At 34.9% G+C, this 14025-nt stretch overlaps 1 protein-coding gene across 5 annotated transcripts in view; it reads left to right on the forward strand.

Annotated features, from left to right (window-relative positions):
• YES1 (YES proto-oncogene 1, Src family tyrosine kinase) overlaps nucleotides 1-14025 on the forward strand; it is a 79902-nt gene that overhangs the window by 55586 nt on the left and 10291 nt on the right. For all 5 annotated transcript variants that reach the window (XM_057504071.1, XM_036905827.2, XM_036905830.2 and 2 more), the window contains 3 exons: nucleotides 69-218; nucleotides 1561-1716; nucleotides 1866-2045. In XM_057504071.1, the coding sequence (XP_057360054.1) occupies nucleotides 69-218; nucleotides 1561-1716; nucleotides 1866-2045 (486 nt within the window). The remainder of the gene's footprint in view (nucleotides 1-68; nucleotides 219-1560; nucleotides 1717-1865; nucleotides 2046-14025) is intronic.

Raw genomic sequence — 14025 nt, forward strand, 5'->3', positions numbered from 1 at the left:
TAATATAAAAGTTTTCTTAAGCAGCATTTTGAGTATGATATAGTAAAAATATTCATTTCACCCCCTAGGTGCTTATTCCCTCTCTATTCGTGATTGGGATGAGGTAAGGGGTGACAATGTAAAACACTACAAAATTAGGAAACTTGACAACGGTGGATACTATATCACAACTAGAGCACAGTTTGATACTCTGCAGAAATTGGTTAAGCACTACACAGGTATGTGAATATTTTGAAGGTGAAAATTATTTTCTCATGTTCTATTTTATGAGGACAGAATTCATGTCTTCATGATTCTTATGGTTCAAGGTTCTGTACACACAGTATGTACTCAGTAAATGTCTGTTGCATTATAGTTCTAAAATGAGCAACAGGCATACTTACTACCAGATCTGGGTTCTTGGATGATGTGCTATACAATCAGACTATCATCATTTGAGTCCTTATATCTTACTAGTGTAGTGTTTACATTGAAGTTCCGTTTCTTAACAGTTAAATAAATACCAAGATAGATTGTGACAATAAATAAAAAAGCATAAAAGCAAATATTTTATTTAGGGACACTTAATTAATTAGGAAAAACTGAACACTTGAAATAAAAAAACCATATCAGATGTCTTTTGGGGTTATTTTCCTCTGCCTGGCTGGACCACCTAAGACTTCCTAAAGTATAAATCTAATAAAATTTAATCTGAAGATGCATTTTTCCTAGAAAGTTAACCTATGACAACTATAGACATTCTTCAGTCTATCAAGGACCTTTGAAAGGTATTCAATAGTGTATTCTTCTGTCTCAAAAATTTTCATTGCCAATTTGGTAGTTTTTAAATGACTGCATCTGCTAGTTTTTAAATGACTAAGTTTGGGGGTTGGAGGTAGTTTCCACGAAGTTTCTTCTTCAGTGAGAGCTAGCTGCCAACTGAGTTTATCAAGTCAACCACCAATCTTGGCATTGATCTAACATGTTACCAAGCAGGAACATCAGCTGTAATTATAGTTGTTAGAATGAGGATTTGTGTGGTTACTTGTTGAAAATGAGAGGGAATATGTCTTATTTACAGTAAGACTGTATAAGCAGGATTTATAAGTTTAGCTGTTGTGAATTTGGGATTCCCTGTTTTTATGTTTCAGTTTCCATAATGTAACAAATTAATTCCTTGAAAATTTTCCTTGATTTTGTATGATTATTAGAAATAATGGTATAGCATGGTGGTCAAAAGCAGAACTTTGGAGGCAGCCACATCTAGGCTTTGAATTCATCCTCAGCACTTACTTAGTGTGTGACTTTGAGAAAGTTGCTTAAGTTTACCAAGACTCATTTATACCAAATATTTATAAAGTGCTGACTTAGCACAATAACTGGAACATAATAAGCATTCAATAAAAATAACAAAATGTTTCACTTATGTTTTGCTTCTCATATACAACATCCTTTTTGTGTGGGTGCTTTTAGAGTAAAACTGATAGAACATTGTTTTTGTTTTTATTTTAAAACATTGATACAGTATATGTACCTTAATTTTGTAATTCATTTTACAATGTAGTTTATTCATTTATCTAGAACATGCTGATGGTTTATGCCATAAGTTAACAACTGTGTGTCCAACTGTGAAACCACAGACTCAAGGTCTAGCAAAAGATGCTTGGGAAATCCCTCGAGAATCTTTACGACTAGAGGTTAAACTAGGACAAGGTTGTTTTGGTGAAGTATGGATGGGTAAGAAGGCTGAACTTTTGTTTTTTGTCACTGTTTAGCCACAGATTAAAATGCCACAGTTAATATGTTAAAATATTTGGTGGTAACTGCTGCTCATGTAGGTTTGGTGTGAACATCAATTAAAATAGTAAAATGTGTTATTTCTCTAGGAACATGGAATGGAACCACAAAAGTAGCAATCAAAACACTAAAACCAGGTACAATGATGCCAGAAGCTTTTCTTCAAGAGGCTCAGATAATGAAAAAATTAAGACATGATAAACTTGTTCCACTATATGCTGTTGTTTCTGAAGAGCCAATTTACATTGTCACTGAATTTATGTCAAAAGGTAGGTATGTATATAGTAGTATCTCTTAGAGTGTTTGTCAATAAATTTTTTATAAGTTTTCATTTCTATTTTATGCATATAGTTCTTTATTGTGCAATGTTTTCTAATTTAATAGTTTTATGTAGACATTTGAAAAGAGAAAATCTGACATTTTTGTTTATTTGTTTTAAAAATGATGCCCCATCATTCATTTTGGAGAAGTTAGTCTTACTATTTTTTCCTGAAGTATCATTGATACACACTCTTATATTGGTTTCAAGAATACCACACAGTTGTTCAGCAGTTACCCATATTATTAAGTCCTCATCCCCACTAGTGCAGTTAGTATCTGTCAACACAGGAAGATGTTACAGAATCATTGGCTATATTCTCCATGCTGTACTACCATCCCTATGACCAACTTACATTATGATTGAGCATTTTTGTGCCCCTTTGTCCCCACCCACCTCCTCCACCCCATTCCCCATGGAAACCACCAGTCACTTCTCAGGGTCTTTTTGTTCGTTTTGTCTTGTTTTTAGATTCTACAAATAAGTGAAATCATAGTATTTGTCTTTCTCCGCCTGGCTTATTTCACTTAACATAATACCCTCTAGGTCCATATGTCGCAAATGGGAGGATTTCTTTCTTTTTCTAGTGGCTAAATAATATTCCATTGTGAATATGTACCACATCTTTATCCATTCATCTATTGATGGACAGTTAGGTTGCTTCCATTGCCTGGCTCTTGTAAATAATGTGGCAGTAAATGGGTACATGTATCATTCTGGATCAGGGATTTTATTTTCTCTGGGTAAATTCCTAGAAGTGGAATTACTGGGTCTTACAGTATTTCAATTTTTAGTTCTTTGAGGAACCTCCATATTGCTTTCTACAGTGGCTACACCAATTTACATTCCTATCAACAGTGTAGGGGGGTTCCCTTTTCTCCATAACCCCGTTAACACTTGTTATTTCTTTTGGATGGTGGCCATTCTGTCTAGTATGAGGTGCTGTCTCATTGTCATTTTGATTTGCATTTCCCTGATGATTAGCGATGTGGAGCATCTTTTCATATCCTGTTGGCTATCAGTATTTCTTCTTTGGAAAAATGTTCAGGTTCTCCACCCATTTTTTTAATTGGGTTACTCGTCTTTTTGGTGTTGAGGCATATGAGCTCTATATGTCTTGTATGTTAACCCCTTATCAGATGAGTCATTTACAAATATATTCTCCCATACTGTAGGATGCCTTTTTGTTCTGCTGATGGTGTCCTTTGCTGTACAGAAGCTTTTTAGTTTAACATAGTCCCAATTGTTCATTTTTTATTGTTTACCTTGCCTAAGGAGACGTGTCCAGGAAAAAATTACTCGTTTATTATGGTCAAGAGATTTTTGCCTAGATTTTCTTCCAAGAGTTTTATGGCTCCATGTCTTACGTTTAGGTCTGTGATTCATTTTGAGTTTACTTCTGTGTATGGAGTTAGACACTAATCCATTTTCAGTCTCTTACATATATCCAGTTTTCTCAACACCAGTTATTGAAGAGAAAATCTGACATTCTGTTGAATGGAACAGTTAGTGATTGGCTCCCATTATTCCAAAAGAATAGTACAAAGTTTAAAAGGAAAAATAGGTAGGCTAAATTTATTTTGAAAGTAAATAGTCCATTATTGTATTTGACTAAAGGAAATGAAATGGCCAAAAAAGAGAAAAAGAAAAAAAGAAGTGTGCAAAAAATGGAATTAGTGTAATCAGGAAGATATACCTTTAGTACTAATGCAAAAAATCAGGTAAAATTAAGGAAGTTAATTTTATCTTATTTTAATATAAACATAATCTGTGCACTCAGGACTCCTAGAAACTGACTTTTTCCATTACTACAAACTGAAATTTCTCCATTCTCCCAAATCTTAGACCACAAAGTGGGCTCTTGAGTTACCAGTATTGGTTAGGGCCAGGATAAAGGGAATGGGAGGTTGCTGCTCTTCTCTTTTTATCTTTGGCTAATGTGCTTTAGAAGAGGAAACAGTTAAGTCACCAGATAAACTAACAGGCCCACTTTTTACCCTTTTGAGTTTTATATACTCTTTTTTATTTTTAACTCTTAATGAGTTACTCATCCATAAGTAAAGCCACTGATTATGTCATTCCTCTCCCCTTGGCCACCGCGGCCAACGATGCGGTTCCATCTAGTGGTGACAGGGCCAACTACAGGCTACACATTTGCTATAGGAAATCCCCCTCAGCCCCCAACAAAAAATCAGAAGTTAAGAACTGACATAGCTTATCAATTGATAGCAGAAACATAACCTAAAGTCTCAAAGCATGTGGCATTTTTTGGAAGGAATCTCTACTCCAGACAAGTGCCAAATATCCCATTTCAGAGTATATTGGATGAACTTTAGGAAAGAGAGAAAATGGACAAGGAGAAATTTAAATCAAGATATTGATAGCATAAGAATATAATGGAGATAAAACTAATGGTCCATTTAGCTTCATATATTGATTTCAAGAATTATTTAATTGAGGGAACATGGTGCAAGTCTGTTGCCAGATTGCTGGGTTAGGATTATTTCTAGATAAGCTATTAAGTTAAAGACTATAAGGCCACAAATGACCCTTCTAGTTTTAAAACTCTGTCATTCCCTGTCTTGCTGTACAGGTACTTAGAGTTGGCCCTCTATAATCTATGCAAACTTACTGCCTTTGCTACCACATAAACCCACTCTTCCAGCCAGATGGGTCTTATTGCCCCTTGTTTCTGTGATTTTGTTCATGTTACCTCCTTCACCTGGAATTTGGTTTCCCTATCTTTTAACCAACCAGTCCATCAGCTATAGTTCCTTCAGATTATACTTAAGGGTTAGAAGCTTTCCATTAATACCTCAAACTGTCATGGTCATTATATCCTCTGAAATCTTCATAATCAGACTACCATAGAATTTATTAATGACCAAAATATATTGAATTCTTCTAATATACAAGACAGTCTATGAAAGAAAGAAAACCACTCAAATAACTTCTATTGAATTTGGAGAGAGAGACCTAACCCTCTGATGAGTTAATTTTCAGTACAAAAGTAAACAACAGCACACTAAAAACAAACAAGCTACAGGCCAAAGCAGATTGAATTTCCACATATTTGACACATTGAGTATCACAGAAGTTGAGGAAGAAGTCACATAATCTGGAATAAATTGAGAAAATACTAGTAGAAAAGACCAGCCTTAACCTGTTCCTTAAGGTTATGAAGCCTGTGGATAGGTAAAAGAAAGCATATGGTATTTCAACAGAGCTAAGAGGATATGAGGAAACGGGAAACAAAACCATGGGACACAGGAAGTACAGAGGTAACTTGGTAACTAAGGCTAGGGAGGTATGTGTATATGAGACAAACTTAAGGACTGCTTTGCATTAATTTCACTATTATTTATCAATTACCTACTCTCTGCTAGGGTCATGAAATGAGCTTCAGAGGCCCCATGAACTTCCTCTGAAGTTAAGTATCAATTATTGCAGACATATGCATATTTCCCTGGAAAGTGAGTCCATAAATTTTGCCCCATGAACCAAAAAAAGGTTAAGGACCACTGATACATGATCCAAAATGTTTTTTTATTTTATTATTTTGTTATTCTATTTTGGTGTTATTAATGCACAATTACATGAGCAATGTGATGGTTACTAGACTCCCCCTATTATCAAGTCTCCACCACATACCCCATTACAGTCACTGTCCATCAGTGTAGTAAGATGCTATAGAGTCACTACTTGTCTTCTCTGTGTTATACTGCCTTCCCCTACATTATGTGTGCTAATCGTAATGCCCCTTTTTTCCCCTTATCCCTCCCTTCCCACCCATCCTCCCCAGTCCCTTTCCCTTTGGTAAGTGTTAGTCCATTCTTGGGTTGAGTCTGCTACTGTTTTGTTCCTTCAGTTTTTGCTTTGTTCTTATACTCCACAGATGAGTGAAATCATTTGATACTTGTCTTTCTCTGCCTGATTTATTTCACTGAGTATAACACTCCCTAGATCCATCCATGTTGTTGAAAATGATAGGATTTGTTTTCTTCTTATGGCTGAATAATATTCCATTGTGTATATGTACCACGTCTTCTTTATCCATTCATCTACTGATGAACACTTAGGTTGCTTCCATTTCTTGGTTATTGTAAATAGTGCTGTGATAAACATAGGGGTGCACCTGTCTTTTTCAAACTGGGCTACTGCATTCTTAAGGTAAATTCCTAGGAGTGGAATTCCTGGGTCAAATGGTATTTCTATTTTGCATTTTTTGAGGAACCTCCATACTGCTTTCCACAATGGTTGAACTAATTTACATTCCCACCAGCAGTGTAGGAGGGTTCCCCTTTCTCCGCATCCTAACCAACATTTGTTGTTGTTTGTCTTTTGGATGCTGGCCATCCTAACTGGTGTGAGGTGATATCTCATTGTGGTTTTAATTTGCATTTCTCTGATGATTAGTGATGTGGAGCATCTTTTCATGTGCCTGTTGGCCATCTGAATTTCTTCTTTGGAGAAGTGTCTGTTCAGCTTCTCTGCCCATTTTTTAATTGGATTATTTGCTTTTTGTTTGTTGAGGTGTGTGAGATCTTTATATAATTTGGATGTCAACCCCTTATCTGATCTGTCATTTATGAATATATTCTCCCATACTGTAGGATGTCTTTTTGTTCTGCTGATGGTGTCCTTCGCTGTGCAGAAGCTTTTTAGTTTGATATAGTCCCATTTGTTCATTTTTGCTTTTGTTTCCCTTGCCTGGGGAGATAAGTTCGTGAAGAAGTTGCTCATGTTTATGTCCAAGAGATTTTTATCTACGTTTTTTTTCTAAGAGTTTATGGTTTCATGACTTACATTCAGGTCTTTGATCCATTTCGACTTTACTTTTGTGTACGGGGTTAGACAATAATCCAGTTTCATTCTCAACACCAGCTGTTGAAGAGACTGTCATTTCCCCATTGTATATCCATGGTTCCTTTATCATATATTACATATATTAATTGACCATATATGCTTGGGTTTATATCTGAGCTCTCTAGTCTGTTCCACTGGTCTATGGGTCTGTTCTTGTGCCAGTACCAAACTGTCTTGATTACTGTGGATTTGTAGTAGAGCTTGAAGTCAGGGAGCATAATTCCTCTGCTTTATTCTTCCTTCTCAGGATTGCTTTGGCTGTTCAGGGTCGTTTGTGGTTCCATATGAATTTTAGAACAATTTGCTCTAATTCATTGAAGAATACTGTTGGTATTTTGATAGGGATTGCATTGAATCTGTAGATAGCTTTAGGCAGGATGGCCATTTTGGCAATATTAATTCTTCCTGTCCATGAGCACAGGATGTGTTTCCATTTACTAGTATCTTCTTTAATTTCTCTCATGAGTGTCTTGTAGTTTTCAGGGTATAGGTCTTTCACTTCGTTGGTTTGGTTTATTCCTAAGTATTTTAGTTTTTTGATGCATTTGTGAATGGAATTGTTTTCCTGATTTCTCTCTCTGCTAGTTCATTGTTAGTGTATAGGAATGCCACAGATTTCTGTGTATTAATTTTGTATACTGCATTTGAATTCAGATATTAGATCTAGTAGTTTTGGAGTGGATTCTTTAGAGTTTTTTATGTACAATATCATGTGATCTGCTAACAGGGACAATTTGACTTCTTCCTTGCCAGTCTGGATGGCTTTTATTTCTTTGTGTTGTCTGATTGCTGTGGCAAGGACACTCAGAACTATGTTGAAGAAAAGTGGGGAGAGTGGGCATCCCTGTTTTGTTCCTGATCTTAAAGGAAAAGCTTTCAGCTTCTCGATGTTAAGTATAATGTTGGCTGTGGGTTTGTCATATATGGCCTTTATTATGTTGAGGTACTTGCCCTCTATGCCCATTTTGTTGAGAGTTTTTATTATGAATGGATGTTGAATTTTGTCGAATGCTTTTTCAGCATCTATGGAGATGATTGTGTTTTTGTCCTTCTTTTTGTTGATGTGGTGGATGATGTTGATGGATTTTTGAATGTTGTACCAACCTTGCATCCCTGGGATGAATCCCACTTGATGATGATGATCTTCTTGATGTATTTTTGAATTTGGTTTGCTAATATTTTGTTGAGTATTTTTGCATCTATGTTCATCAGGGATATTGATTGGTCTGTAACTTTCTTTTTTTGTGGTGTCTTTACCTGGTTTGGTAGTAGAGTGATGTTGGCCTCGTAGAATGAGTTTGGGAGTATTCTCTCCTCTTCTAGTGTTTGGAAAACTTTAAGGAGGATGGGTATTAGGTCTTCACTAAATGTTTGATAAAATTCAGCAGTGAAACCATCTGGTCTATAGGTTTTGTACTTAGGTAGCTTTTTGATTACCAATTCAATTTCCTTGCTGGTAATTGGTCTATTCAAATTTTCTATTTCTTCCTGGGTCAGCCTTGGAAGGTTATATTTTTCTAGAAAGTTGTGCATTTCTTCTAGATTTTCCAGTTTGTTAACATATAATTTTTCATAATATTCTCTCCTAATTCTTTGTATTTCTGTGGTGTCCATAGTGATTTTTCCTTTCTCATTTCTGATTGTGTTTATATGTGTAAACTCCCTTTTTTCTTGATAAGTCTGGCTGGGGGTTTATCTATTTTGTTTATTTTATCAAAGAACCAGCTCCTGCTTTCATTGATTCTTTCTATTGTTTTGTTCTTCTCGATTTTATTTCTGCCCTAATCTTTATTATGTTTCTCCTTCTACTGGCTTTGGGCCTCATTTGTTCTTTCTTTTCTATTTTCTTTAATTCATGATCCAAAATGTTTTATGATAAATAGATATAAGAAACATTTGAGGGAAAGTGGGATTTGTTGTGACTGATTAAAGAACAGAGAAAAGGAATTGTCAAAATGACACAAGTTCCAGTCCTGGATCTTTAAGCTCTTCAGCTTTTGAATTTGATTTTTTAGCAGTTATCTATTGTTATATTGAATGATGTTCTGAACTTAGTCTATTAATCATGGCACCTGAAACAAAGAACTGTGTCTTCTGCTTCTTTCTATATATTCTGCTCTGTCATGTATTTATGTGACATCAGTCTCTCCTATAAAGCAACCCTTCCTTGGTTCCAACATCTTTTCACTTACTGTTTTACCTTGTTGATTCCTTTCACAGCCAAGATTTTTTAAGAAAGAACAGACAGTACTCCCTGTCTTGACTTCTTAACCAGCTATTTATTTTTTACAGCTATTCAAATCTATTTAATGTCAACAGTTTTCATATGGTTTTTTTTAAGTTATGGAATATTTCAAAAATAGAAAGAATACCATAACAACTCATGTCTCTCCCATCCAAATTTAACTAATATTTACACTTAGCCATATATGCTTGTCTTTCTACTAAGGAAACAAAACATTAAAAGTCAAATTGAATCCTTTTTACCCCTTCTTTGTGTCCATTTCCTTTTAGGGGTGACTGAAATTTTGAGGCTGGTACTTCTCTTTCCCACCTGTGTTTTTCATACTGATACACTTTTACAATACATATTTACTTACAGTTTTTTTATGTTTTTAATTTACATATATCTAGCCTTATTTTTTTATTAACTTTTTATTGAAGCATCTTAATATACAATCTTATGTTGGTTTCAAATGTACATCACAGTGGTTCAACAGTCCCTGTGATGAACTTATATTGTAATTGTGAATTATTGTGCCCTTTTATCCCTCTCCCCCCACCCCTGCCCCCATGCCCTTATATCCTACTTGGTAAACACTAGTCACTTCTCAGTGTCTGTGAGTCTAATGCTGTTTTGTTCCTTCTGTTTTGCTTTGTTTTTAAATTCCACAAATAAGTAAAAATCATAGGGTATTTGTCTTTCTCTGCCTAGCTTATGTCACTGAGTGTAATAACCTTTAGATCCATCCATTTTTTAAATGGCTGAATAATATTCTGTTGTGTTTATGTACCACATCTTCTTTATTCATCTATTGATGTACACTTAGGTAGCTTTGATATCTTGGCTATTTCAAATAGTGTGATAAACATAAGGGTGAATATATCTTTTTGAATCAGAGATTTTGTTTTCTTTGGGTAAATTCCTAGGAGTAGAATTACTGCATCAAATGGTATCTCTATTTTTAGTTTTTTGAGGAATCTCCATATTGCTTTCCACAGCAGTTGCACCAATTTGCAGTCCCACCAACAGTGTAGGAGGGTTCCTGTTTCTCTGCATCCTTGCCAGCATTTGTTGTTTCTTGTCTTTTGGATAGTGGCCATTCTAACTGGTGTGAGATGATATCTCATTGTGGTTTTAATTTGCATTTCCCTGACAATTAGTGATGTGGAGCATCTTTTCATGTGCCTATTGGCCATTTGTATTTCTTCTTTGGAGAAATGTCTGTTCAGGTCTTCTGCCCATTTTCTAATCTGTTTATTTGTGTTTTGGGTGTTCAGACATAGGAGTTCTTTATTTTGTATGTTAACACCTTATCAGAGGAGTTGCTTACAAATATATTCTCCCATACTGTAGGATGCCTTTTTATTCTGATGGTGTCCATTGCTGTACAGAAGCTTTTTAGTTTGATGTAGTCCCACTTGTTCATTTTTTTATTTAGTTACTGTTGCCTGAGATGTGTCTGAGAAAAAATTGCTCATGTTTATATTCAAGAGATTTTTGCCTGTTTTCTTCTAAGAGATTTATGGTTTCATGGCTTTTCAAGTCTGTGATCCATTTCAAATTTACTTTTGTGTATAGAGTTAGACAATAATCAGTTTCATTCTCTTACATGTAGCTGTCCAGTTTTGTGAACACTAGTTGTTGAAGAGGCTGTTTTTTCCCCATTGTATATTCATAGCTCCTTTATTATATATTAATTGACCATAGATGCCTGGGTTTATTATCTGGGCTCTCTATTCTGTTCCCTTGATCTATGTGTCTGTTCTTCTGCCAGTACCAAATTGTTTTGATTACTGTGGCTTTGTAGTAGAGCTTGAAGTCAAGGAGCGTAATCCACCCAGCTTTGTTCTTCCTTCTCAGGGCTTCTTTGACCATTCCATGTCTTCTGTGGTTCCATATGAATTTTAGAACTATTTGTTCTAGTTCATTGAATAATGCTGTTGGTATTTTGATAGGGATTGCATTGAATCTGTAAATTGTTTTAGGCAGGATGTCCATTTTGACAATATTAATTCTTCCTATGCATGAGCACAGAATGTATTTCCATTTATTGGTATCTTCTTTAATTTCTCTCATGAGGGTCTTGTAGTTTTCAGAGTATAGGTCTTTCACCTCCTTGGTTAGGTTTATTCCTAGGTATTTTATTCTTTTTGATGCAATTGTAAATATAGTTGTTTTCCTGATTTCTTTTTCTGCTAGTTTGTTAGTATATAGGAATGCAACAGATTTCTGTGTATTAATTTTGTATCCTGCAACTTGCTGAATTTGGTTATTCTGGTAGTTTTTTGGTGGATTCTTAAGGGTTTTTGATGTGTAATATCATGTCATCTGCAAATAGAGTTTAACTTCTTCTTATCTATTTGGATGCCTTTTATCTCTTTGTGTTGCCTGATTGCCATGGCTAGGACCTCAAGTACTATGTTGAATAGAAGTGGTAAGACTGGGCATCCTTGTCTTATTCTCAATCTTATAGGAAAACTTTTCAGCTTTTCGCTATTAAGTATGATGTTGGCTGTGGGTTTGTCATATATGGCCTTTATTATATTGAGTTATGTATCCTCTATACCTTTTCTTGAGAGTTTTTATCATGAATGGAAGTTGAATTGTGTTAAATGCTTTTTCAGCATCTATTGAGATGATCATGTGGTTTTTATCCTTTGTTAATGTGGTGTATGATGTTGATTGCTTTATGAATATTGTATGGTCCTTGCATCCCTGGAATAAATTCCACTTGGTCATGATGGATGATATTTTTGATGTATTTTTGAATTCAGTTTTCTAATACTTTGTTGAGTATTTTTGCATCTGTATTCATCAGGGATATTGGTCTTTAATTTTCTCTTTTTGTATTGTCTTTGTCTGGTTTAGGTATTAGAGTGATGCTGGCCTCATAGAATGAGTTTGGAAGTACTCCCTCCTCTTCTGCTCTTTGGAATACTTTAAGAAGGATGGGTATTAGCTCTTTAAGTGTTGGTAGCATTCAGCTGTGAAGCTGTGTGGACCTGGTGTTTTGTTTGGGGGAGTTTTTTGATTACCAGTTTGATTTCATTACTGGTAATTAGTCTATTCAGATTTTCTGTTTCTTCCTTGGTCAGTCCTGGAAGGTTGTGTTTTTCTAGGAAGTTGTCTGTTTCTTCTAAGTTTTCAGTTTATCGGTATATAATTTTTCATAGTATTCTCTAATAATTCTTCATATTTCTGTGGTATCCATTGTGATTATTCCTTCTTTGTTTCTGATTCTGTTTATGTGTGTACACTCTCTCTTTTTCTTGACAAGTCTGGCTAGGGTAGGGGTTTATTTTGTTTATTTTCTCAAAGAACCAGCTCCTACTTTCATTGATTTTTTTTTTTCTATTGTTTTATTCTTTTTTTTAAATTTATTTCTGCTCTGATATTTATTATGCCCCTCCTTCTAATGACTTTGGACTTCATTTCTTCTCTTTGTAATTTCTGAAATAATTGTGATTTTTAGACTGTTTATTTGGGATTGTTCTTGGTTCTTGAGGTAAGCCTATATTGCTATATACTTTTCCTTTTAACACGTCCTTTGCTGCCTCCCACAGATTTTGGGCTTTTGTGTTTTCGTTTTCATTTGTCTCTGTATATTGCTTGATTTCTGTTTTAATTTGTTCATTGATCCATTGATTATTTACAAGCATGTTGTTTAGCCTCTATGTATTTGTAGGTCTTCTTGTTTTCTTTGTGTAATTTATTTCTGGTTTCATTTCATTGTGAGAAATTGCTTGGTACAATTTCAATCTCTTTGAATTTATTGAGGCCCTTCTCATGGCCTAGTATGTGATCTATTCTGGAGAACGTCACTTGAGAAGAATGTGTATCCTGCCACTTTTGGGTGGTGTTCTGTAGATACCTGTTAAGTCCATTTGATTTAATGTAGTGTTCAGTGCCTCTGTTTCCTTATTTTCTATCTGGTTATCTGTCTATTGATGTGAGTGGTGTGTTAAACTCTCCTAAAATGATTGTGTTGCACTGTATTTTCCCCTTTAATTCTGTTAGTATTTGTTTTACATATTTAGGTGCTCCTGTGTTGGGTGCACATTTATAATAGTTATATCCTCTTGTTGGACTGATCCCTTTGTCATAATGTAAGGTCCTTCTTTATCTTTTGTTATTTTGTTTTGAAAACAATTTTGTCTGATATAAGTGCTGTTACTCCTTTTTTTCCTGTTACATTGCAAGGACTTTATTTTTCCATCCCTTCACTTTTAGTCTGTGTATGTCTTTGGGTCTGAAAGGAATCTTTTGTAGGCAGCATATAGATGGGTCTTGTTTCCTTATCCGTTCTGCCACTCTGTTTTTTGATTGGTGCATTCAGTCCATTGACATTTAAGGTGATTATTGATAGATATATACTTATTGCCACGTTAATAGTTTTCTGGCTGTTTTTTTATATCTCCTCTGTGTTCCTTTCTTCCTCTCATTCTCTTATTATTGATAGTTTTCTTTAGTGTTGAAATTGTCTTTTTTTAATTAGTTCATTTGTGTGTGTGTGTGTGTGTGTGTGTGTGTGTGTGTGTGTGTGTGTGTGTGTGTATTTATTGTAGGCTTTACTTTTATGGTTACCAAAGGTTCAAGGATAGCTTCCTTACTATGTAGTAATCTATCTTAAATTGCTTATTTCTCTAATTCAAATACAATCTAAAGGTACTTTTTTTTCCTTCTTCCTCCTCCACATTTTTTATTTTGGATGTCATAATCTGCACTTTTTGTGTATATGTATTTTGATTTTGCTTCTTTTATTCTAATTTCGTAGTTGCTTGGTAATTAGTTGGTTTACTACCTTTACTGTGGGTTTATTTTCACTGGTGAACACTAGTTA

The sequence above is a fragment of the Manis pentadactyla genome, chromosome 6, assembly GCF_030020395.1.
Source record: "Manis pentadactyla isolate mManPen7 chromosome 6, mManPen7.hap1, whole genome shotgun sequence".
Taxonomy (NCBI): Eukaryota; Metazoa; Chordata; class Mammalia; order Pholidota; family Manidae; genus Manis; species Manis pentadactyla.